Genomic DNA, 27,430 nt, shown 5'->3' with positions numbered 1-27,430 from the left:
TTTTTTTTGGACACTCACTAAATCTGAAGGTCACCATTTTCCCCTGACACTGGAGGGCCACCTAGCCCCAAAGATCTGTCTCTTCCCAGCCCCGGTACCAGAGTTAGAGGCATGCATCACACCCAGCTTTTCTGTGGGTGTCTGAGGGCTGAGCTCAGGCCACTGTGTATGTGCATCGAGCAGTTTATTATTGTGATCAGGTGTATCCAGCTTTAAGCTACTCCATATTGTGGGAAAGACTGGCTTTTCAGGCTGTACTTTGCCCTGGGACTCCAATTTACAAGCAGCTTTTGGTCTCAGTTTTGAGGGTAGAGCCTGTGTGCCTGGGAACACCTGCAAACAATACCATCTGCCTGGCACCAGCCGTGCAGCACAGAGAGATACATGACTATTTTCTGGGAGATAGGTCTGGGGACACATGGGCATATTAAAATCATGTCATGGAAACCTTGCCAAAGAACTTATTGGGCACACAAGAATAAAGAAAGGGTATAACTCCCTTACTAGACCCCATAAATAGGTGAACATCAACTCCTATGATGTTAAGAAATGCCAACCTGTCATGTGATATCAAGGACCAATATATAGAGTATCCTCAACACTTCTGTGGTAGTTTGAAAGAAAATGTCTCCTCACCCAGGCCCACTGAGAGTGACATTAGTAGGAGTATGGGTCTTGTTCAAGCAGGTGTGGCCTTGTTGGAGGAAGTCGTCACTGGGGGGCGGGCTTTGAGGTCTCAGAGGCTCAAGCTATGTGCAGTATGACAGTCATTTCCTGCTGTCCACAGACCCAGAATTCTCAGCTACATCTCCAGCATCATGTCTGACTGAATGCTATCATGCTTCCCGCCATGATGACAATGGATTAAACTCTAAACTGTAAGCCAGCCCCAGTGAAATGTTTTCCTTTTTAAGAGCTGCTGTGATCATAGTGTTTCTTCACAGCAATAAAACCCTAACTAAGACAACAGCTCAGCTCAGTTCCTAGTCTATTCAACTGCTGCTCTGCTCATCTCTCTGTTTGTGTGTCTGGACCTACTAACCATTAGTCTGCTCACTCTGCCTTGGGCCTGAGTCCTACCCTTTTGCCTCATAGTGGGCCTCAAGTCTGTCTGCATTCTCAGTCTCTGCCCTGGTTCCACAGCAGTCTGACTTACAGAGGCAGCTGTTATCCTGCAGCTGGTTTGGGGTCCTTCTCTTATTAATACAGGCTCCGCCTGCATTTCTATCAAATTACTCTTGAAACTCTGCTGCAGCCGCTTTAACTTTTTGCATCTATTCTGTAACTCAGATGTGTGTGCGTTTATTGTGCTAGTTAATGAGTTAATATTAGTAATTAATATTTGAATAAAGGAACCTGTGTTTACCTTGCCTAGATTACCATGGAAAGCAGGATTATCAGGAAATTGCTGCCTTTTAACTACTGACATCATGGAAAGACACAAATGTGTTCATCTGTGTTTTGAGGTATAGCACACTCATGACCTTCAACCCACTGAGCCCTCTCCTCTCCCTGACTATTAACCTATTTTGTTACTTCTCTGTACTTGCAATGTGAATGAAGTACAGGTGGACAGATGTGGTTCTCAGATCAATGGCAGCCAAGTGGACCAACTCTCCTAATGCGAACCCCATCCTTGCACTGCAGAGAAGCATCCAACATATACCTCTCCCTGAAGGCTGACTTCAAAGGAGCCTGGAGAGAAGTTGACACACTTTCTCCTAATGTACCAGTCTTCTCTTTATTACCATCCAAAAGGAAACTCCATCGAGTCTGACACATCCTCACTTAGCAAGCCCTTACTTTTCACCGTAGTATAAATAAAATCTGAATTGTTTAGGAAACAGCAGATCCTTGAAACTGCTTCATGACCAGTAAAGCAGCTATGGGAGATCCAAAAGCAGGGCTGCACACTCGAACCTTTGCTGGTCACCCTAGCCTGTCCTTCACATAGAGCATCCCAGCCCCTGGAACAGGGGAAGCCAACATAGATGTGGGATACCTGCGCTCACACACAGGGTTAACGAACCCTAACATCTTTCTTCTGGCTACTCCCAGCATCTATTGTCTCCTCTGCCATAGGGACACCACTTCCAAGAGATTCATGGTTACATAAGAGTGACAGGTGTCTTCACATCAAGACTTTGTCATGTTGTTCATGAGCTGTCAGAGACTAGACAACAGGGAGATTTAATCTGGAAGGATAGCTTGTCCATCAATTTATACCCATTCTGTTTCTTGGTAGGTGTGTTTGTATGCACAAGTGTGCTCGTGTCTATAGAGGCCAGATCTCAGTCTTGACTGTCTTCCTCTATTGGTTTCCATCTTGGTTTTTGATTAGTTTCTCAATGAACCCAGAGTTCACTAATTTGGCTAGACTTGATGGCCAGCAAGCCTCCAGGGATTGCCCTGTCTCCACATCTCTAGAGGATTACAGGCATGTGCTGCTGTGCCCAACTGTTTATGTAGGTGCTAAGCATCTGAGTCCAGTCCTCTGTTTTACACAGTAAGCGCTTCTGCTCAGTGAATCACCTCACTGGCTCTAACCCATTTCTTTTGGGGGTGTGGGGAGGGTGTGAGACAGGATTTCTACATAGCCCTGGCTGTCTAGGAACTTACTATATATACCAGGTTGACCTCAAACTCACAGAGATCTGCCTGCTTCTGCCTCCTGAATTCTAGGATTAAAGGTGTAATGCACCGCTGCTATGCAAGACTCCATTCCACTGCTGTTGCTGCTGCTGCTGCTGCTGTTACCTCTGCTGCCACTACTGTCGCCACCACCACCACCACAACCACCACCACCACCACCACCACCAAGTCGTCATCATGCTTGCACAGGCCCAGGCACAAATAGTAACACAGGAAGAAAGATACCAGAGATCAGAATGGGCCTCTTCTATGTGTCCTTCAATCCCCTTGTTCCAAAATTGACAATGCTGCTAATGACAATGCCTAAGAATCCTGATGTCACTGGAAGCAAGCTATTGGGGTTACTAAATTCATTTCCTCAGTCCTGTTTAACCCCTCCCCTGGACCCCCTGTTCCATAAAACACTAAGGAGGTGAACGCTCAGACCACATAGAATCCACCAACTGAGGAATCAGTCTCCTTAGGACCACAGTGTGGGAGCTTCTTTATGATCTGCTGCAGCCATGGAGTCTCCAAGTCCAGAACTTCCCAGGCTTCCTTAGCTGGTGGTCCTGTTGACTCGAGTTCAGTTCTGTTTTGTTTGTTTGTATCCCTCCTGGAATACACACTGTTCTGTAGGCTCTCATTTTGCTTCAGGGAATGAATTAAAAGCAGTTCTTTGGAGCATTCTAGAGGCCTACCATCCACTCAGAAAAGTCTTCAAATGGTGAATGTCCATTCCGGACTTCTGGATTTAATTTTATTAATAACAAAAATTAAAAAAAAAGAGTCCTTTAACTATGCGTGTGATGGGGGTCTGTATGGGTGTGTGGGTTTGTGTGTGAGAGTCAATGGAAGAAACATGTCATTTCAAACTAAAAGAAAAAAAAAACTATTCTTGAGCTGGAAGCACCTAACTAAGCAAGGAAATGAAGCAAACATCTTGCACCAAAGAAGAAAATGAAGCCAGATGTCACATATATAAGTTCTACAAAGGCACAAAAGGTCAAAGCACAAATGGCAGGTGAAAAAAGAGAATGAACTATGTAGCTATGGCGCCCACTCTTCCCAATGCTGCATTGATCAAGTGCAGATCTGCAGCCGAAATGCTGAAGAGAAACACTAATGGCACAGCAGCTAATAAGGCATAGATGTGTGCGTGGCAGGACAAACACCTCAAAGCCCTCGCTAGACAACAGCTTACTCTCAGGTCCGGATTTTTTTCCAGGAGTTTTTTTTTCCATTATTATAATGTTCATATTACTTTACAGATGTAGAATCTTCTTTTAACGAATAAACCACCATCTAGAGCCTGACAAACTGACCACACCTGTAAGTCAGATGTGAGCAAATCAGAGACAGTCCTTAAATAGTCCACGTTCTATTTTAATGCATTAGAGCTATCTGGAGGTCAGCAGAGGCCATTAGGGGCTGAAGAATAAAGGTGTCCCTTGAGGTGAAAAAACTACCAACTACCTGCTACCATTGTCCCACCAAGGAGTGCTTCCAATCTTTTCCTCCCTCTTGGGTAGACAGCACTGAGGGTCTTTACGCCTAGGAGTCATCTAACAGATATAAAAGTAAAACCACACAGAAGCTCACTTCTTTCAACTAAGCAAATAGCCAAGCAACAACAAAACCCCAAGAACTGTAAACATGCATGACAGAACAGTGGCTAAACAAACGATGCACCATTTAAACAAAATTACAGCTAAATGAGAAAACCAAGATGCTGTGAGAATTTATTTAGCTTCTGTTTGCATGTTTTAAATTGATTTACATATAAATGTGAGAATTTATTTAGCTTCTGTTTGCATGTTTTAAATTGATTTACATATAAATTTTACATAGGAAAAATGGATAATAAATCTAATGGGGTTTAATGGAATTCTGGGGTGGCAAAGAGACACGCTGTTCGGGGTGCATCTTGTGGGCTCTTAGAGATTTTTGCACACATTTTTACTACCTGCTTTCCCCATCGAGTAGCCAAGCTTCTCCTGGGTCAAGACGGCGTGAGACTAGCATAGTGATTAGTTAGCATGTATTTTCAAGCTTGGTTTGGCAAACTTTTAAATGGCTTGAAGTCTTTTGCCATGGGCCTCCTACCAATCTAGCTGAAGAGGTTTTTCTCATGAGCTCCAGGTCCACTGTTCCCAAGTGTTTCTTAAAGTGCAGTTGTTCACAAAACTCCTTCCCTCATGTAACTCGTGTTAATATTCCTTTAACATTATTCTTTAAATTGGTGGAACATTTAATGAAACACTCATGAAACCATTGTCATATATATAGATATAGATATAGATATAGATATAGATATAGATATATAGATAGATAGATATAGATATATGTGTGTGTGTCTGTGTCTGTGTGTGTGTATAATGTATATGTGTGATGTATTCATGATTGCTCATATATTTACATGTGTGAGTTGCCCATACATAAGTTGTAGAGGCCAGAGATCAATGTCCTGTGTCTTTTTGTATCTCCTTCTTTTCAGACACAGTATCTCACTAAACCTGGAGCTTGAGGCCAGCAGGATCCCAGGATGTACCTGTCTCTACCCTCCATGTTGGAGTTACTGATACATACCCTCATGCTTGGCTTTTACATGGATGCTGGACTCCAAGATCAGATCCTCATGCTTATTGAGCAAGTACTTACCTATTAAGCTATCTCTCCAGTCCCACGTTAATTATAATTATGAAATATGATTAATCTTGTTGTATATATTTAAACTAATAAAACAGAATAAAATCATCTTGCACACTAAGTAGTTAGGAATCACAACTGTATTATTACAATTGTACCATTACCTATATAGGTGACATCTTTATGTGACTGTGTCTAGTGTATGGATATTTTATCTCTCAATCCCTACAACATGAATGAATTAATGAAAATAATCCAAGTTTTTGTTTTCTGAAATCTGATGATGCTCAATAGATTTAAAGGGTTTTTTTTTAAAAACAAAACAAAACAAAACAAAAAACTCATGCAATTAGATGGGTAGTTACGTCTGAGGCCAGCCTTACACATAGTAGGATGGGGCTTCAAAAACCAAACATTCATACTCCTTACTGTCTGAAGTGCAGAAGTCAAATGGATTCAAATGGTACCCAGGGCAACTTCTGTCTCATCAGGAAAACTGAGAAATTATTTGTCTCTAGGAAGATGGTCATGAAAATAGATTTTCCCCTTTCCCCTGTCTTCTCCCAACAGAAGCACCAACATCTGAAATCCTTAACAAAATAAGAAAATAACTCTCAAGATTAAATTATTTGAGCTTTTGTAAATGTCTCAGGTTTGCTGGGAATAGAGGCAAGAATTAGCCGGGGAAGGCATGGATATCATTAAATGGCTCCCTAACCAGTGTACCTTGGGACAGATCTAACTTCTAAGGTTGTCTGGTCTTCAGTTAACTCAAGACCAGAGGAGATGCAGTCCTATGTGCCACTCTGGTCCTTCAATATCTTTTTGTGAAGCGGCCCCCCTCACAGCTGGAGGAGGGAGACCCAACTCAGTCTTGCTGACCCCATCAGCCAAGATCCTGACTTTAGGCTACAGTCACAGATTTTCTTTTATAAAAAGGTGAGTTTTTGTTTTGGTGGTGGTGGGGTGGTTTGTTGTCTGTTTTGTTTTGTTTTGTTTATCTTTAATGGCCTCTCCATGTTCTAAGTGACTGAAGCTGAGGCCACTTTAGAATATCTGTCACCGGCCCATGTTCATAGTGGAAGGCAACACAGATTTGAGGGATGGCCACACCAAAGAAATAAGAAAGATTTATTTCTTAATTATTAGACCCTGAGGAGTATAACTCAAAGCCACCCATCCTGGTTCTGACTGGCATCTGAAAAGCCTCAGGGACTTGCTTTTCTTATGAGCAGCTAGCTGCACTGCTCTGAAGGAAGTCCTGCGACAATCAACAGGAAGGATTAAACCCATTTCTAAGAGGGAGACACTGTTGAAGAAGCCTGTGTGCTCAGAGGCTTCTTAAAGCAAACTCCAGCATCTCAGGATCTCCATTTTAAACAATGAACCAAATGTTAAAGACAATAGGCAATCATCCCCCAGGCTCTTAAGTCTCCACATTCTTTACTCAGAAAGTGGATGTTATCAGCCACATCTCCTCATGTTAAAATGGCCATATGTATGTGGGGGAAGTGTCGGCCCATGAAGAGGAGTTCAGTCATCAGCAGCCCATGGACAAACTGAATTAGCAGCTAGAGATGGAGTGAAAATGGAGGGCGAAGGGAACATATGAGGATTAAAAACTCAATATGAAGCCTAACAAGGTTATGAGAGCCGTAATTGCAGGAAGTAGGGAAGAAAATTCACTTAAGATGACGCAGTTTGGGGGAGGCACCCTGGATGTGAGTCTGCTCGGGCAATTCAGGGGCACCGTCAAGTGGACTCCTCCAATGATTTATCCAGTCTGTTTCTACTCTCTGCCTGATGTCATGGACTGCTACCAACACTGTGTAAAGCCAGTTTCAAACTCATTTCCAACCACTGGACAATGAGGAGTGACTGTCACCAACTGTAGCAAAACTGTCCTAAAATCTGGACATAGGGTATATGATTTTCTTTTTTTTTTTTAAGATTTATTTATGTATTATATGTAAGTACACTGAAGCTGTCCTCAGACACACCAGAAGAGGGCATCAGATTCCATTACAGATGGTTGTGAGCCACCATGTGGTTGCTGGGATTTGAACTCAGGACCTCTGGAAGAGCAGTCGGTGCTCTTAACCACTGAGCCATCTCTCCAGCCCTGTGATTTTCTAAGACCCGGTCTCACTATGTAACTCTGGCTAACTTGTGTAGTCTCAGCTGGCCTCAAATTTGCTGAGATCCTCTAGCCTCTGCCTCCTGAGAGCTAGGATTATAGGCGTATATGTGATTTTCTTTGGCACCCTCAAATCAACAGCATGTCTATCAAATTCCATTCATTTGTCGCTGCCTTCCTCCCTTGGTTCCGTCTCTCCCTTCAAAGGTAAAAAGACACCTTCAAGTGAAAGCTAGAATCCACAGTTGTCACCAGGCCCCATGTATTCCTTCATCACCACACAAGAGGGACCACAAATGTACACCTCTTAGATCAAAACTGGCGGCTGGGCTAAGATTCAGCCTCTCTCCTGAGGTCTGTCTCAACTTTGTAACTCTCTTCCATGACCTCTGAGGTTCAAGTATAGGCTCTCGCATCTCAGGAATGAGCACCCCTCAGGCAGATTGACTAATGGACTAGTGCTCTCGACCACGTGGCTTAATGCTGTCCGCTTGGCAGCATGTTTCTACCCTCCAAGGGATTTCTAGTAAAGCCAAAGGGGAGAGCATAACCACGCAAGGTCTCCAGCCCAGAGAATTGGCATCCAGTTCTTCAGACTTTTAGTCGAATTACCTCAGCTCTAATAAGTTCTGTGGAAAGAGTATCAGAACTCTAGTTACAGGACTCAATCCCAAACAAAGTAACTCACCACCTTATGAACAAAGACAGTTGAAAAACGAAGGTGAAAAGCTTTAGGACCATATAAGCATTCACTCTCTAGCCTTCAGAATCCCTGAAAACCAAGTTTTCCCTTTTTGGCTGCCAAGAGGTTTGCTGGAAAAGCCTGTCATTACCCCCTCTCTTTCTTCCCGCTTCCTCCTCTCTTTGGCTGCGCATCTTTCTGATGAGGATTCTCAGGGTAGAGAAGAAAGCCCTTCTCCCATGGGGTGAGATGACCTCCCTCCTGGAGAGCCAGTCTTTGAGCAGGAAATGTCTGGGAGATCTCCAGCTTGACGCCAGCTCACTGCAGGGAGCGAGGGAGGAGGCCAGGGCAGCAAGGCAAAGCCAGAGGGAGAGCTAGACATCATTGCTGGCTCACCTACTTGGCCAGTGAGTGATTAACTCTAGTTATTGAGAGGTTATTAGGGGTCTGCTGGTCACACCATTCACCTCTCCCAAACAGCACTATAGCCAGGCCAGTAACCTCCCTATGACCCTTTATAATGAGAAAGGTTTGACTTGAGCCTGCAAGAATCCGCCTTTGGGGCACACAGACATACTCTCATCCTTCTGCCGTTTCCACATTCCACCATAAGGCTGAACTAGGTAACTGGGAAAGGAATCGAGCAGAACCACTGCTGGACACCACACCTCATCAGATCTGAATTACAGCACACATTTCATTTTAAAGACTGGTAACGCCACCTGAGACATGGCCTGACCCTGCCTGAAATCTCATGATCTGACAAGGTTTGCTTGTCAGGCTGTTTAAGACTTGGAAAGACTGGTTTCCCAATAAACAAGAACAGGAACCAGGGCAAAAGGGTAGTCACAAATCTCAAGCGTTCGAGGATGGCTTGAATAACTTTAGTGTGACAGATGAACTGTAAGTCAAGCCTGTACCAAAGGACACATCTCAGGAAGGGCCCTCACTCTTTTGTTTTTCTCCACAGAACATAACCCTGCTCACCCCTAGACTGCACGGTGAGAGTTTTCTCTAGTATTTTTCTTTGCAGCTTTGGAGACTGAGCCCAGGGCCTCACGGGATTCAGTGGCTTTTCCCTGCACAGACATTAATGTTAATAGCATCGCAGTCTGGAGTAGAGATCACCTCTTTTAACCTTCTCATTTCACAGATTTGAGAAGCTAGGTACCCACAGAAGCAAGTGACTAGCAAGGTCTCCAGGACGCTGATCTGATCGCTGAGAGAAAACTGGGCTGGCTCAGGTCTGCTGCAGGAAACTCGCCTCCACTTGGTACAAGGAGACAAAAACAGTTCTGTGGGACGCACACCAGGAGCACAGGAACCCTGGAAACTTCCAGAAGGAAGTGGCATCTTCCTCCACCTAGTAAGCTCATCCTTTAGCGTTCTCCATGCAGTGAGCTCTTTCTTGTGTTGGGACTCTTTCCCCTCAGATAGTCACACAGCTCGGTGCTTCTCCTCTATCAAGGCTTAAGTTTAAAAAGCTTGGCTAAAATGCCCAGTTTTCTAGAGTGGTAGAAGAAGGGGCTCTGATCATGTCCTAAGTGTGACTCCAAGGATCTTCCATTGCCTGTCATTATGTGTATTGCCGCCATGTGGAGCACAACAGAATCTGGCTTTTTGGTGTTTTTTTTTTTTTTTTTTTTTTTTTGTGCTTAATTCCCATCATCTTGTATAATGAGCTGACGGGGTAGGTCATTACACAATGCTTAATAGATGAGTAAATTTAATAAATTGTGGCTTTCAGCAGTTTGGCAGAGAACGAATACTTTTTAAAACACATAACACCTCTGGTTTAAAGATCTTATAGCACTTTGGAAATATATAGAACTACGCTAGGCTGATTATTTGTACTTAAAGTGCTGTGGATAATAGGTGTTTCAGACTTGAGATGTTTTGAAATTTTGTAATGTCACAGAGGGAGAGTGAAACAGAAAGACAGAGAGACACAAACAGAGAAAGAGAGAGAGAAGAGAGGGGGGAGAGAGAGGGAGGGAGGGAAAGAGGGAGGGAGAGAGGGAGGGAGAGAGAGAGAGAGAGAGAGAGAGAGAGAGGAAGAGAGAGAGAGAGAACCCAAATGTTTCATATGCTCTTCTACGCATAGACTAAAAGAGCCTACGCACTCTTTACTTTAGGCAGGATCTTGCAATATAGCTCACACTGGGCATCTTAAATTGTCTTTGCAGAAATAAACTTTATATGTTTTACCCAGGGCTTAACTGAGCTCCTGCCAGGTGCCAGGCTCAAATGAGGGTAACGAGCCATCTGGCAGGATGCAGATGCAGAGGTCAGTGGCATTTGTAGAGATGATGGTTCTGCTGGGCCTGGGGCAGCAGGCAAGCGATGGGGAGAAGTTAGAAGGCAGGGAAGACAGCCAAGAAGCATGGAATATAATATATACAAATGAGGATTAGGGACCAGGAGGCATCGGTGGCTTGTTGGTATCATCAGTGGCTCTATGATTCCACAAACAGAGAAGAGAGATTTGGGAAAGACTAAAGGTTTTGATTTAGGTTAATAGATCCTGGGAGGAGGATGGACTTCAAGGACAAGAGAGTATCTTGAGGAAGCCCTTGATGGGACTGGGGATAGCTCAGAGGTAGAAGATTAGCGTAGCAGGCAGTAAGACCGGGAACCATCGACTGTTTTGTGTAGAAGGAACTTTTGCCATTAGGTTTGATTACAGCTCTGCCTAATGCTTACAAGTCTGCAACAGTGAAGTCAGAGAGCCACTCGGACGCGGGCAGCGATCCTACAATGTCTACTTCATCTTCCCATCTAGTCAATTAACTACCAGTCTGGAGGCAAGAAGGCTGTGTTATTTATGTGCAGCTTTGCTGAAAGCCATCTGCAGTGCCGAGGACTATGGGCCTGTGTAATGAGAACGAACCACGAAATAACTTTGGTCCCAAATGATTCTTGGCAGTGAAAACGACACCGAGTGAGGCTTAGCCATGGATTATCACGGGCAAACATAAATCAGTTAGGATTTAGGTGAGGGACCTCATACAGAAGGGTACCTACGGGAAGTTATAGAAGTCCACTGCCACAAGGCCTGGCGCAGTGGTGTCCACCTATAACACTAGCATTTGGCAGGCTGAGCCAGGCAGATCCCAAGTTTAAGACCAGTCTAAGCTGCAGAGTGAAAAAATGTTCTGCTGTGTCTAAGCTTTAAAAGGAACAAAAAAATGTTTTGGTAGAAGTCGTTCAAGGTAGGTTCTGGAAAAGAGACTTGAGCTTCTGTGAAACTGAAATGGGTGGAGTCAGAGCGTGCAGCTCTTTTTAGTCCAAGACGTTTCTTTTAGGCTCTGTGTAGGACAGTGATGGCAGGAGGGGAGGCTTGGGAATGAGCTCTGGGTTGAGCTTAGTGCCCCATCCTCAGTTGTTCCATAGTAAGCTTGCCCTTGAGAAATTACCAAAATAGTACTCTTATAAAGAAGACCCGACTGCCTCATGGCTCCCTTTCCTACAGGCAATGCTATACAGACTCCTCTTATCCTGTCATGTGAGACATTTCACCTATTTCTAATTTGTTTACAGCCATCTGTTTCCAAAGTGGAGGTAAGAGCTGGCACCAGGCACTGTGCTGACACTAAGCTCTTCTTAAAGGGCCAGCGCATTCTTACACTTCTTTTCAGATTTGGTGGAAGTGTGCCCAGACAGAGTCTAGGAACAAAGTGTCACTGTGGATAACTAATGCATCACACCCATGGTTCTATGGCCCTTTCCCTCTCCAAAGTCAGAAAAATACCTAGGTTTGCTATATCTGGAAGACTGCAAGCTTTGGAAAATGTTCTATAAGATGTGTTCAAAGGTGACCCTGCTGGCTGTCTCGTTTGTATCAACATTTCCTGTTTCATCGCAAATAATCACACTGTAGCTGCCAGTGGCACAGTGCGGTGGCAGACACATGCTTAGCATATTCAACGTCCTGAGTTCAATCCCCACCATCATTAATTAATAATAATAAATAATAAATAATAACAACAATAAATCAATTTCAGATTGTAAAGGTTGACAGATGTCCAAATGACCACAAAGGCATATTTACGATGCTCTGGGTTTTAATTTGGGTGCTAGTCACCAAAATTAGCTTTTCAGAAAGTTTTTCTCATAAAACTTTCACGCACTCATCACGCGCATTTTTCTGGACCAGGTTCTAACACACGTGTGGCTCTTTATGCTTCAGTTTTAAGGAAAAACAGCCTCAGATGCCCCTTAGGATGTTTCCCCGCCTCTCACGTAAAATTCCCTAGACACACGTCTCAGAAATGCATACACACTCAACGTTAGCATCCACAAGAGAACCAGGGGACAAGATAGGGCAGCCTGAGCACATCATTTCAGGTTACTGCTGTGTTGTTTTGTTGTTTTGCTTTTAAGGGCAGGCACCTGGTCTAACATAACTTAGACCCTTGGCAGGTTTTTCTTGCTTTAATCCTTTCGGTGATGAAGCCACATCTCTCTGATTGCCCGCTAAGATCAAGAGCCAAATCTATCTTGTTGCTCAGTAGACTTTGGCAGAGAGCATTAAAAACTCATCTTTGACACACATTCTAAACTCTTATTATAAATCTAGATGTAAATTTCTGAATCCAGTCTCCAGAAGGGAAAAGGCCTCAAAGGACAGATAGCCGAGCCATCTCTTCAGCCCTCTTTATTTCACAACACATGTCTGAGAAGTCCTCACACAGTTACCAGGTATGTTATGGACCAGGGGCATCGAGTGTCGGGTTTATATTAATTGAGGGTGCAACGCTCTCCTTTGTCTAGATCCTTTCTTGCAGCCTAAGAATAGAAACTCTCTGTCCCAGTTTCACTCTATCGCTATGATAAACAACAGTCATCTCATCTGAAAATTCCATGTCACGATCATCATTTAGGAAGCCAGGGCAGGAACCCAAGTTAGGTATCTGAAACAAAAAACCATGGAGGAATGCCGTTTGCAGCCCAGGATCTGTGTGCAGAACGGTACAGCCCACAGTGAGCTGGGTCCTCCTGCATTAATTACTAACCAAAACGATGTCTCACAGAGCAACCTAATGTAGACACTTCTTCGGTCAAAGCTTCTACTCTCCGAGGATGACTCTAGACTGTCAAGCTGATGATTAAAGCTCACCAGGACACCATCTCTAACATTTTTCTCTGCTTTTATTTGTTTACACTGTGAGAAACAAAATGAAGCAAGCTCACTGCTTCTCACAACCTACTAATTCCAAGCTAGAGGTTTCTGGAAATCTTTCAGAATGCCATTCTCCATCCAACAGAGTCCAACTGCTGCTAGGTTTGAAGAGCACACTCAAATTGAACAAAACACTGCTCCCCCTCCACACCCCCCAAAACACACACTCTGATTTCAGTGCCTGGGAATGCCAGAAGAAACTCAATGTTAAAAGGAATAAAACATGCAGCATCTTTTTTCAGTTAAATCTGAACCGAGCAGGGAAAACAATGAATGTATATATGTTCATGCTCTCCTCAGCCGACCCTAGAGAGCGAACTTATGATCTTGCTTTTTGCTCACATCACCTCTGGACATAACAGGTCCCTGAGTGTGCCCTCACCAAACAGCTACCCTTTGTCCTTTGTTTGTCCTTGGTCATAACAACAGATGGGACTCAGATGCCACTAAGAGTCCCTTGTATATTACTGTAAATCCTTCTCCCTGTGTGTAGCCCAGGGGAAGACTGCAAAGTCAACCCAATACAAAGACATGTGGATGACCCAGGGCAAGTATTCTTTATTCTTTGCACTGCACGTATGTGGGCAATGTGTATGCATGTGTTTACATGTGCATGTATGCATGCATATGTGTATGCATGTGGGCACATGTGTGCCTGCTGAGGCTGGGAGGTGATGCTGAGTGTTCTCTTCGATCCCTCTCTAACTTATATGTTGAAGTGTCTCACTTGAACCCAGAGCTTGCTGATTCGCTAGTCTAACGAGCCAGCTTACTCTAGGGATCCCCTGACCCTGCCTCCAAAAGCAGAGATTGCAGGTGGGCCGCCGTGCCTGCCTGGTTCTGTGTGGGTTCCGAGGATTCAAGCTTTAGTTCTCACAGGGGAGTACATTATCCACTAAACCATCCATCTCCCTTAGGCTCAGGGCAATTTTTTTTTAAGAGCAGATACATGGTTGAAGCCAGAACTTAGAATTAAAGAGATCTGACTATTCTCAAAGATGCCCAGTCACCAAAATTTTCATAATCATAAAACTACCTGAGGGCATCCTGCTGGACACATATTTTATAGTCAATCAAGCTGAGGCCCCCAGTACACATACTGTTTGGCTAGTTATTACTACAGTTAACCACAAAGCTGAGGCAGTTAGCAGTTCATCCTGGACAGGCCCCATCTCTGAGGCCTCTCTCATCTTCCTTTACATACGCAACACAGGCCACACAAACCACAGGGCAAGCAACTGTCACCAACTGCCAGTCAGAAGCCAACTGCCCTAATTCTGAAGCGTCATAAACTATCCTTTGACTCCATTTTTTCAGACTGAGGTGTTGATGAATCTTCTCCGACCCCACTGCTCATTCTAACTTCTTAAATCACGAACTGAGAGTTGCTTTTAGTGATATATAAAATCCCTTATCACAAAGCAGCCTATACACTGTATACTGTGATCCCCACAAAGACAGGCAGACAGACGGACAGATTAGATAACCTTTGACCAACAAATCTGGTAGGATTTATAGAGCTTTTGTTTTTTTAAGTAGGTTCTTCCTCCCTCATTTTTTCCTTATTCCTCACTACTAGATATTGAACCCAGGTTCTAATCCATGCTAGGCACATGCTCTATTGCTCATCTACAAGTGCAGTCCTCCATGTTTTCTTACTGTGCCTCATTCCTTACAGAATGAAAAGCAAAATTAACTGAGCATGTTTAAATACACGAACCCACCAAAGTATGCTTGATATAACCACAGGGGAGAGGTAACACCAGGACACAGAGGCTTCAAGAGTCTAGAACCAGTTCATTCTGACTTCAAATCTCAGTTCCCTCCCTTTGACTCCAAAAGCTTTTAGGTGTAGGAGACTAACAGGCCTATCCTCCATTCTCTGTGTTTCTCAAGCCCACACCCTGCCCAGTGGGAATCAGGATTCCGGAGAGACAGATCTCACTGCAGGGAGAGCTCTTCTTCTCTTGGACACTGGCATATAGTGCGGTTGAGGAAGAGTCTCACTAGGCTGCATACCTTGAAGGTGGCTGAGCCTGACACATTTTGCAGTGTTATTTATTCATAAGCAGTTAGTCAAGGCTTTGCCTTCTGTCTCAAGGAGAATGGATTAAGAGCACGGAGTTAGATTCAGCCCAAGCTGGGGTTTTGGACATCAAGAGGGAAAGTAGGAGATCTGGTGAGTGAAGGCTGACACCTGTAACCAGATTAGGAAGGCTCTGTCTCCTGAGGGTTAAGACCCATAGAGAACCCAGTACCTCTGGCCACTGTGTATTACAGAGGCTGGCAGAGCTAAAAGACTGGGCTAGTGGCTGGGAGTAGATACACCATGAAGTTACCCCGTGGAAGTGTGGGTGCTCTTACTAAAGAGTCCCAGGACACAGAAGGCCTCTGGGGAAGTTTGTCCTGCACGGTGAAAGGGTAAAGAAATCGGAGAGGACAGCCATCAGGTTCACAGGGCCTAGAGGTTTTTGTGCTTCCATAAAATTCCAGAGGCCAATATGAAGTAGAACCTCTCAGCTATGACCAGACAAAACAATTAAGTATGGGAACTTGTCCCCCATCTCATGCTACATCAGCTCCAATGTGGGACTTAAGCACTCTCATGTCTCATTGTGGCCAAGAATTCAGAAGGATGAAGGTACCCAGAGGCTAGATGCGTGGCAGTAGGCCTACCTTTAGAAGTGAATGCCCAGTCCCCTACAGATCAAAGCCCCACCTCCTTCAAAGGATAAAGGGCCCATTCTTGGCCTCAGGCAGTCTTTTCCACTTGGTTGCTTTGCAAATAAGGATAAGGAAATGGAAGCCGGACCTAAGATTAGCAGGCAGCCTTCCCTCTAATTCAGAAACCACAGGACCAAAGCTCTTCACCGTCACTGTCCTTCAGAGTCCAGGGATGCTCCCATCTTTCAACAGGGGCATTAAAAAACAAAAGTCTGGGACAGGCAGGCAGCAGGTGGGGCTGAGGATGAAACACCACAGAAGAAACCAGAGCATAAAGAGCTGAAGCAGCGTGTGTCCTGTGGTTACAGAACACACAGGGTATCTGTCATGTAAGTGGAGCCCTTCTAACCAATGGTAAAGAGATTTCTGAGTGACTGCCGCAGCCATTTGAGGTGACATACCGAAATGGATAGGGACCAAAGGATGGAAGGCTCCATGCGACCACAATTGCCTGTTTCAGTAGCGGTATCTCCTTCTGCGGGTCTCTCCCTTTGTGAGACGTTCTCTTTGTAACCTGGGGCTATGGGTATATACAACTGTTGGCATAGAGTAGGTGCTCCATAAAAAGCTCCTGGGGGAACCATTTCACCTCAAAAAAAAATATAGCATTACAAGAAGCCGTTGAAATTTTAAAACTGGTTTTTATTTTCGTTGTTGTTGCTTTTGTCTGTTTCGGTTTGGACTTTGGAGACAAGTCTCCCATAGCTGGCCTGGAACTGATCCTCATACTTCCACTTTCCAGGTGACAAGGGATCATGGGAATGCACCACCAAGCTCAGCTGACGTTCCTGTTTGCTTGGTTTCTGTTTGTCCTAAGAAAGTTCTTGAAATTTTTATTTGGAAAAAAAAGTGATTTTTCCCCCCTTGCCCATTGACTAAATAAGTTTCTTCCTTTTGTTTTACAAATAGGCAGAATAGATTCTGGGGACAAGGCAGCCCAGAACAGCATGTTTATAAAGATGCTGAGGGATGGGTTGCCTGTAGGTAGATGATGGAGCCATGGTACAAAGGAGAAACAGGCTTCCTGACATTCTGCCCTGTCAGGATGTGCCCTAGTTTGGGGTCTGAATATGATTTGGCCACAGCTATTTGTTTTATTGTCTTCTTTTTGAGACAGGGTCTTGCTCTAGAGCCCAGGCTGGCCCCAGACTCATGGCAATCCTCTTGCCTCAGCCTCCTGAGTGCTAGGCTTACGAGGGGGAGCTGCTGTATTCAGATTTAGTTTTCTTGGCAGAGCGTCGAGCATCGGTAACCGGAGTGAAATGAAATAGAGAGATGGCCGAGACTCTGCATCCGAATGTGGTCAGGTATATGCCTGGCATCCCCATGCAAATTTAGCCTAATTGCAGTTTTAAAGATGACCTTCCTCCGGGACTCTGTGTTTCACCTGACTTTAAACCTATCTGAGCTTCCTGGCTCCGAGCTCCCACGCATAAGTTCCCTTAGGAGCTGAGGAGCTTAGGAGATGAGGACAATAGTTAAGGGTGACAGTGGCAGGGAGCAGGTGGGCACGTTTTCTAGTTGTTGATTCAGTCTCACAGGCATATTCTCTCCTCCTTTCCTTCCCTCTCCCTGCTCTTCCCTTTCTCCCTCTGCCCAATCTCTCTGCAGGGCCTCGCTGGCCAGCCTAGGCTGTCCTTGAATGCACAGTCTTACTGCTTCCGTCTCTGAGCACCAGGATCACAGGTTTACACCGTTGTCCTGGTTACTTTTTGAGTTGTCTGGAAAGAGGGAACTTCCACTGAGAAAATACCTCCGTTGGCCCGGCCTGTGGGCCAGTGTATGGGAGCACTTTCGTCATTAGTGATTGATGTGCCAAGGCAACCAGGGCAGTGTCACCTCTGGCAGGTGCAATTTGGAAGCAGGCTGAGCAAGCCATGGGGAGCAGGCCAGAGATCAGTGTTCCCCCAAAGATTCCTGCTTTGAGTCCCTGCCTGTAACCTGCAAACCAAATAAACCCATTCCTCCCCATGTTGCTTTTGGTCTTGGTTTTTTTCACAGCAGTAGAAACTAAACTAAGACATAACCATCATGCTTGGAAGTTCTAGTCAGCATGTTTTATTTCTTATCATTTGTGGATGCCACAGTTTAAGTAGATATATTAAGTAAGACACCCACGCACAAGCACACAGACCCACATGAGTGCACAGACACACACACACACACACACACACACACACACACACGAGCACACACGTGCATGCACGCAAAAACACACCATGATGGTAGAAGTGAAACTCTCTTAGGGAGTTAAACGGACTCATCGCAGGAGGAGAAAGGGTGAGGGAGAACGGGAGGAGAGGGTCATGAGGCAGGAGCATGATCAAAGTACATTATGTGCTTACATGAAAATGCCTCTATGAAACCTAGCACCATGTACAGTGAATATCTACCAATAACAAAAAGGGATGGGAGGGGTCACTTTCAGATAATGTGATAATTACAGAGAGGCAGATGTATTCATCTACCACATGAGTCAGTTTTCAGGCTTTTTTTGGTCTTCATGGTTAACCTACACTAAACCCAATACTTTTCTCTATTATGTGTCAAGACCAAGCCAATATACTGAGTCTAACAACCCCGGCAAGACATTTACTTAATATTTAACTAAGGCTAAATTACACATTCTACTTCAGAGGGATGGGGCAGAATCCTGGACGCCTAATTCTATTGCATTCCGGGCCAGTTATAGGGGGTTTCAATCTGGCCATTGTTGGCTCTGCTTAAAGACTCATTAATCTCAAGTGAGAACCAATTTAACAAGCCAGGCAAGCTTTTGAAGTGTCTAGTGGGAGCAGTTTAAACAGAGGATTAGGAGATAATCACATTTCGGGGCATCCTTTGGCTCTACAAAGTTGACCCCAGGCCAGGGGGTGTGAGGTGCAGGCCCTCATCCACACCTCTCTAAGCAGGTGGCAGTCGAGAAGACTGATCTCTTTAGGTATGTCATCAACCCCGTAGTGATGTACGGGGTCCCCCGCTTCATATAAAGATACCAAACCCTAACAGCGGTAGGACCCTAAGGTGCTCGACGGCACGACTTAATGTGGCCTTTAGATCTGCTCTGAGCTACTCACACCAGGTACCTGGATGTAAGTAACCAAGCAGAGGAAGGAAGGCAATTTAACCTGAGCTCTTCATCTTAAGCTTCTTTGTTGAGAAAGTGCAGGCCCCCAAGGGCTCACTGGAAGGAACATTGTGCTTTTCTGGTTTTCTGTACTGCCAGGCTGTGGCATCTATGAGCGGTAAAAAGGTGTATACATTTGCCAAGTCATTAAGCTTTGGCGACACTACCCCTTTAATTGCACTGCACATGGCAGCAGGCAAACTACAAATAATTGAACATTAGGTTTGACTGGCAGTCATTTCAAGAAAACTCTTTTTTATTGAGGGGGTTCATGAAATTGACAAAAATCATGGAGGACAGCACAGCACAAAAACTTCGCTTCTTTAAGGTCATTCCAACCCACTTTTGCTCTTTTTCACCTTCTTGCACTCCACAGAGGGGTCTCTTTTAAGTGTCACATACAGAGTACATGTGTGACCATGTGAAAAGCCTCCAGAAATCTCGAGTGTGTCCTTAAACCAGTGGGATCTGCAAGGCTAGAATCACTACGCGCCTCCAATAGGGCTTCTGTTTTGTATTTCATCAGATAGGTCCCTCATGTTCCAGAGCCTGGTCCACGGCACTGGTACCCCAGTCATTTATCTCTCCCCATCCCTACCCACAGTTGTTTGCACCAAGAACAGCCAGTCTAAGGGACTGGCCAGAGATGGATGGATTTGTGGGAAGGAACTCTAGAATGAGCTGCATCCAACTGTCTTGAAAATTGGAGTTGAGACAGAAACCTTCCCACTGACAGCTGGAGGTAAAGGAAACACTCAGAGCTGGGTTGTAACTGACAACCACACCAGTCCCTACTTTCAGCCCTCTGAGGTTGTGGTTCCCAGATTCCCTGTAAGCTCACAGCATACCCCACTTCTCTGAATGATTCTGAACACCCCTGTAACTGGCAACAAAGACACAATACCTAAGTCACATCAGCCAGGGGCTTCTTTTAGGACCACAAGCCTCTGTTCCAACCTCCAAGCTGTGTTGGAGGTGGGAGCAAACCCTTCTCTCCCTTCAGCAGGACCATGACTTGCTTCTGATCAGGGAGATATTCAAAAGCCATGAATGATTTAGGGGAGAAGTTGGTCATGCTTAGAAACTGCCAGAATCATCAAAGGGCTTGTAATATCATGAGGAAAACTGAAATTGTTTAGCTATGATAACACACACTTTAAAATAATGTTTATATGTTAGATAAGTGGGAATACATTTTTGATAATGCGTTCTTTAAAATTGGCTAGGGGTTCTTTAAAATGCTTGTCTAAACAGCAAGGACCAGGTTTCCCAAAAGCTGGTCCCTGCTGAGCAAGCTATTTAGGGACAGGAAAGCTGCAGGCCAGAAACATTAAGTGCCAGAAGCCAGACATCTCAAACCCAAATGCTTTAAAAGAAGCCAAGAGGTCACAAAGGGTAAGACGGTGGGGAGGGATGACATTTGTGCCTGAACTATTGAGAAAGGAGCCAGCGAGATGACTCAGTAGGTAAAGCCACCTGGCAAAAATGCTGATGTGCTGAGTTCCCTGGAGCCACATGGGGCAAGAGTACTGACTCCTTCAGCTTGCCCTCTGAACTCTACACACATGCCGTAGCACCTCTAACACATGCAAACATAAAAAATAAACACATCAAGTGTAAAGTAAATAAATAAAGCAAAGGGAGCATCCTGGAAAAGGCACGCAAATGCTTTTTTTATTTAATACGAGGGTGCAACCCCAGGGTCTTGTTTATGCCAGGCAAGCACTTGTACCACCAAGCAGTCAGGTGCACTCCTTTAATCCTGGCACTAGGAAGGCAAAGGCAAGCAGATCTCTGTGAGTTCAAGGCCAACCTGGTCTACCCATCGAGTTTCAGGCCAGCCAAGGCTACAGCATGAGATATCTTGAAAAGCAAAAGGCAAAATGCTTGTACCACCAAGATACATCTCTAACCCTGGTAAAGGCCATGTGCCAAGACCAACCTGTGATTCAGCATGCTCTGTTAAGGCTAGCCTGGACACCCACCTTTTGTTATATCTATATTCCACCAATTTTGATTCTTATAGATGTATCCATTGTTTACTCTCACAGCTCATCAACGAATATCATGAAATACCTTTGGGGGCGGTAGGGGGTGGGGAGGGAGTCACTGCATCCAAATGTAAGCCAAGAGCTCAGACAATCACATTTCAGATGTTGGCTCATCTTCCAGAGAATGACTTTCTCTCCCTGTGGGAATTCTAATCAGAGGGCAGGATCATGGACTCTCTTGTTTCTTCATCTAAGATGCTTCTGAGCCCAAGAAATTTAAAAAACTTACATGGAACAGAAAAGGAAAACAATGATTTGTTTTTTTTTTTCAGCTCACTTAACAAAATGCTTGTCTAAATCTTCTGGGATAAAATATCGCTTTGTCAAGGCAAGTAGAAAAAAAGATGTCTGAGCCAGATTGGGAAGGAAGCTCATTTAATACAGAGACACAAGGCCCTGGGCTCAATCCACAATATTGAATGAATAAAGCCAAGACTGGTGGTGGGAGATCAGAAGTTCAAGGTCAGCCTTAGGAACAGAGTGAGGCTAGCTCAGGATACAAAGTACTCTTGTCGCAAGAAAAATGTGTAAGGCACTATTACAGTGAAAGGCATATACATAGTTGTACACATGCACACTCACACACTCACACACACACACACATGTACATACCCTACATGCTTGAGTGTTCACACACAGGATGTTGCACACATACATATAGAAAAGTAGAGTGACTGACGGGGACAGTCTCTGTCTTCACACACATGTACCCACACATGTGAGCACGAGACATCATGCACACACGTGCCCATGCAAAAGCAAAAGCAAAAACAGCAACAAAACACCCAGGACTTTCTCCCAAGCAAGGCTAAGAGACATCATAGTGAGGGAAGGATTACTACTGTATACGTGAACTTGTCACAGCTATGTCACCCCCTACAGCAGTGGGTCTCAACCTTCCTAAAGCTGCAACACTTTATACAGTTCGTCATGATGTGGTGACCCCCAGCCATCAAATTACATTCGTTGCCACTTCATAACTATAATTTTGCTACTGGTAGGAATCACAATGTAAATACCTGATACACAGGATATCAGACATGTCACCCCTGTGAAAGGGTTGTTGGACCTCCCCGACCCCCAAAGGGGTCACAACCCACAGGTTGAGAACTGCTACCCTACAGCTAGGCACTCTGCCTCAGACATTTTGATTCGTCGACCGGAAGAAGAGTTATCGCTTCCCACTGCTTGGAATTACCAGACTACAGCTTCCAATTAGATTGCGATCAAATTTGACTGAAATGGTCTCTTGGAAGATTTTAGTCCACATCCCCACAGGGTTTGTACAAAGCTCCTTTGTTCACTGTTCATTGTCTTACCTCTCTTCTCTGGTCTTGATTACTTAGAGGATGGGGAACAGCAAAGTACCTGCAGTCACAGGTTGGTCTGATCTATGCGCTACCTGAAATAGACTAGCCAGCAAATTCTCCTGTAAGTGGTTTGAAAAAAGAGAGACCACCTGTGCAAGATACTTAACTACCGAGGCAGGGACCAAGACCTTACATGCCTCTGCAAACAATAAATAGTAATAACGGCAAAATACTTACAACCCATATCACGACCAATCTTCTGGACAAATAAGGGTCGATATTCCAGTGGGTGAATGGGAGAAACGTGATGTAGAACACCTCCTGACCCAAAGCAGCTGAAAACCGGAACAGATAATAGTAGAAATAATTCTTCACAACATGCTTCTCACCAGAAGCCTGAAAGACAAAGGCCAGGAGTTCGTGAGTTCATTTAATGTGTCTGGAAAAATCCCTGCCCAAAACTCACTACCAGGGTGCTGCCGTCTCCTGTCTCATTAAGATCAGCCTGGATCAATGATGGATATGGATCAGCCCACTTGTACACAGAAGAGTAGGAGACATTAGTGTCTTCTGGTTGTTGTTGTTTGGGGTTTAGTTTCTTTGTTTATTTTTGGAAGATTAAATACAAGGCGTCAAAGGCAGAAGTACCAGAAGCTCCCCTCCTCCTCCATACACCAACACACACAAAACAAACCCAAGCCTCTATTTTGTATATCTAGAAGGCTAGAGACCTGGAGGAGGTCCAGAATGAGCCAGTACCACATGGATTCCTGAATTCAGATGGGAAAATGGTGCTTTTCTCAAAGATGCCTACTCATCCCATCCAAGTACCAACCAGACCTAATCTGCTTAGCTTCTGAGCACAAGTGAGAAAAGACAGTGAGGATGGTATAGTACAGACTCTGTCCTGCAGTCTCTAGAACACGTGACTATATCCCGTTACAGAGCAGAGGTGGCTTTGCAAATACAATTAGACAGTGAGGTGGGGGTAGAGATGCTTTCCTGGATCTTCCTGGGCTCTGTAGTCACAGGGATCCTTGACAAGAAGCAGTGAAGGGGTGGCACCAAGTTTTTGACCTGTTTTCCAAACTCAGACGCCCACTTTCACCATTGGGCAAGTCTTTTTCCTTTCTTAATAAACGCTCTCTGTTTCTATTCTTTAAGATAAAAAGGATGAAGGGATCTGAAATGTCGGAAGCAAAAGCCAGAGAGGAGGTAGTGTATGACAAGCTTTGATGGTGCAGGAAAGGGCCACAAGCCAAGGGTGCGAGGTGTCTGTTCTCTGAAAGCTTAAAGTAAGAAAACAGATTCCTCTCTTGACTCTCCAGAAGGAATTTGGTGACCTTGGTGGCAAGTTGATTTCAGTCAATAAAGGTCCATTTTACACTTCTAACTACCAGAGGTTTAGGAGAACAAATTCCCATTGTCTTAAGATACTAAGTTAGTAATAAGTCATTTTAATAGCCATAGGTAACTAACCTAGGGACAGTAGAAAAGGACTTACCTCTACATTTAAGTTCATTTTTTAAAAATAGGACTAATAAAGTCACACCACAGGAATGGTATAAAGAAATATAGCCAGTACATGTAGGGAGTGTTACAATGTTCTCGAAATTTATCATCCCTGCTCTTACCTTATCCTTGAATGAATAGGAGGAGGAGGTGCCAGGACCAAGCAGACATTGCACTTAATACAATATGACCATTACTTTAATTGTCAACTTGACACAATTTAGACTATCTGGAAGGAGTGCCAACCAGAACTAGTCTACATTGTGTTGGCCTGTGGGCATGTCTGTAGGGATTGTCTTAATTAAGTTAATTGATGTGGGAAGACAAGTCCACTGTGGGCAGCATTATTCCCTAGGCAGAGAGTCCTGAACTGTTTAGGAGTAGAGAAATGGAACCAAGCACAAGCAAGTATATTTCCATTCACTATCTCCGTTTGTAGCTTTGTCTTCACTTCATTGGACTATTACTTAGATTTGTAAGCTGAAATAAACCTTTTGCCACATATTTGATTTTTATCATAGTATTTTGTCACAGCAACAAAACTGAAAGTAAAATGCCATGGTAAACACTTTTATATTATAGCATATTAGTGACCAATTTAACAATAAAATATTTTACTTTTTAAATGAATAAAAAAAATCTTATCTCTCTGTCCCTGTCTCTCTCCCCTTTCTTTCCTCCTTCTCTGGAGACAGGGTTTCACTATGTATGTAACTTTGGCTGGCCTGGAACTCTGTATCACAAGTTCAAACCTGACAGTGATCTGCCTTGGCTTCCCATGTACTAGGATTACAGGTGTGTGGCAGGCATGGTGCCAGACGCATAAAGCAGAATCTTAATGCGACCAAAAGTCATACACATTCTAAAACTGAAATGCAGACACTGAAAATGAGGAGAGAGGGGACATGCAGCAGACAGATAGGCTTCCTAAAGACTTAGATGTCTGCAATTTTGTTTTGTTTTATGCCAAGTCAGAGATCTTTGAATCCCCAGGGGAACGCAGGGGGAAATATCGTGTGTATTTATTCTGGAGACATTCATCCTCTGCCTGTATTCAAGGCTCAGTAGCTACACTGTGACCTGGGGATGATCCAGAGAGCAGGTGTGGGAGGAGCTCTCATTTGCTGAAGGGCACTGAGGAGGATAATATGTAGGAAATAGATTTTTAAAGGACTAGTATTTTAGAGCCCTTGAAAACAGCCAACAATACTTTTATATTTTAGGTATTAAAATGAAGACAACCTTGAAACTACACAAATATAGCTGTACTCAATACAACTGGCTCTTTTCCAGGTACGCGTCTCTCTCCTTTGCCTTTCTGAGAGGTTCTGCTTTTTATTCCACAGTCTCAGCCTCCCCCACAGCACCCTGGGACACAGCGACAGTTTAATGCCTTTGGCACTAAGAGGAGGGTCTGGATTTACTAGAACTAGTTATTTTTAGTTCAAGAATTCAGACTCAAGTCAAGAGGCACAAGGATTGCTCTAAGTAGGGTTCCTCATACCAGTGTGGTATCCTATATGTTAAAAGGAGAGTAGTCCTCACTAGCTCACAAGAATGAAACTTACTTCTAAAGAAATTTAGAGAGAATGGCAACAGAGTGACCCTAAGCAAGAAAGGCAGTGAGGCCCGAAGGGAGGTTTTTCAGGTAACAGTTTTGGATACATAAATAACTTCACCACTAAAACCTTGGTTATAGGTACCCAAGTAAAGTTGTAGATGTTTATCTTTTTACAAAAAGACTCTAGTTTTTGAGCTGGGGATATGGTTCAGCAGGTAAAGCATTTGCTGTGCAAATATGAGGACATGAATGGAGAGATCTCTAGAACCCATTTAGAGCCGAACGCTTCATGAGTATACTGGCTTGTTTTGTATTAACTTGACACAAGCTCGAGTCATCAGAGAGGAAGGAACCTCAGTTGAGGAAATGCCTCCATGAGATCCAGCTGTAAGGCATTTTCTCAGTTAGTGATCAATGGGGAAGGGCCCAGCCCATTGTGGGTGGTGCTATCCCTGGGCTGGTGGTTCTGGGTTCTACAAAGTATGGAGCAGAGACTGAAAGGAAAGAACATCCAGAGGCTGCCCCACCTGGGGATGCATCCCATATACAGATACCAAGCCCAGACAATATTGCTGATGCCAAGAAGTGCATGCTGACAGGAGCCTCATATAACTGTCTCCTGAGAGGCTCTGCCAGAGCCTGATAAATACAGAGGAGGATGCTCATAGACAACCATTGAACTGAGAATGGGGTCCCCAATGGAGGAGTTAGAGAAAGAATTGAAGGAGCTGAAGGGGTTTGCAACCCCATAAGAAGAACAACAATATTAACCAACCAGACACCCCAGAACTCCCAGGGACTAAACCACTACCCTAAGAGTACAAGAGTACATAGTATGGACCTATGGCTCCAGCAGCATATGTAGCAAAGGATGGCCTTGTCAGGCATCAATGGGAGGAAAGACCCTTGGTTTTGTCAAGGCTTGATGCCTGCCCCAATGTAGGGGAATGTCAGGTGGGAGGGGGGAAGGGATGGGTGGGTGGGTGAAAGAGCACCTTCATAGAAGTAGGGGAGGGGGGATGGGATGGTGGGTTTCTGGAGGGGAAACTGGGAAGGGGGATAACATTTGAAATGTAAATAAAAAATATCCAATGAAAGGTTCTTATCCTGTTTTAGTTCCTGTTCCTACTTCCTTTGATGATGAACAGTGATACAGTTGTGTAAGTCAAATAAACCCTTTTCTCCCCAATTTGCCTTTTGGTCACTGTGTTTCATTGCAGCAACAGAGACCTGAAGACGATGAGCTGGTCCTAGCACCCCTATGGCAAGATAGAAGGCAGAGACAGGAGACTCTTCAGAAACTCATGGGTCAGGGAATCTATGGTATACATCAGCGAACAACAAAGAAATATCTCAAGCAAAATGGAAGGTGAAGACAGACATTCAAGGCTGTCCTCTGACCGTCACGTGACCACATCGTGGCACAGCGGCATGCTCATTCACACATACACAATCTTTAGAAATACGAGTTTCTCTTGAAGGAGATCCCAGTGTATAGGGCTTCACTACAGCTTAGGAAAAGAACCAGAATTCCAACGTCTGGTATATGTTGGTGTCCTCAGGAACCACTGAAGAGACAAGAACAAGGGTTAGAAATAGAGATGGAGAGGGAATGAGAGGAGGGAAACAAGTAGGAGAAAGAAGTCCTCACCCCAATCTCTACTTCCATGCTCCCAGCTTGCTGCATGTAAGGGCCTGATGGCTCGCATGCTGGCGCCATGTTCTGGGGTCTTCGTTTAGGAGACACAGAGACAAACATGCCACGTTACAGAAGAATGAGATGGTACTGAACAGGGATATGCAGCAGGATGACCGAGAACAGCTCTTAAAATGTTGCGTGTGCCTTCTCTTTGTCCTTGGCAAT

The 27,430-nt window shown here is 44.4% G+C and overlaps 1 protein-coding gene across 3 annotated transcripts in view; it reads right to left on the bottom strand.

Moving 5' to 3' along the window:
* Sgpp2 (sphingosine-1-phosphate phosphatase 2) overlaps positions 1-27,430 on the bottom strand; it is a 119,562-nt gene that overhangs the window by 44,241 nt on the left and 47,891 nt on the right. For all 3 annotated transcript variants that reach the window (XM_087565469.1, XM_087565467.1, NM_001191811.1), the window contains 1 exon segment: positions 22,731-22,889. In XM_087565469.1, coding sequence (XP_087421595.1) covers positions 22,731-22,889 — 159 coding nt within the window.

Source organism: Rattus norvegicus, chromosome 9 (assembly GCF_021556685.1).
Source record: "Rattus norvegicus strain SHRSP/BbbUtx chromosome 9, alternate assembly SHRSP_T2T, whole genome shotgun sequence".
Taxonomy (NCBI): domain Eukaryota; kingdom Metazoa; phylum Chordata; class Mammalia; order Rodentia; family Muridae; genus Rattus; species Rattus norvegicus.
The sequence above is the reverse complement of the archived record's forward strand: the minus strand, read 5'-3'. Positions and strand labels throughout refer to the sequence as shown.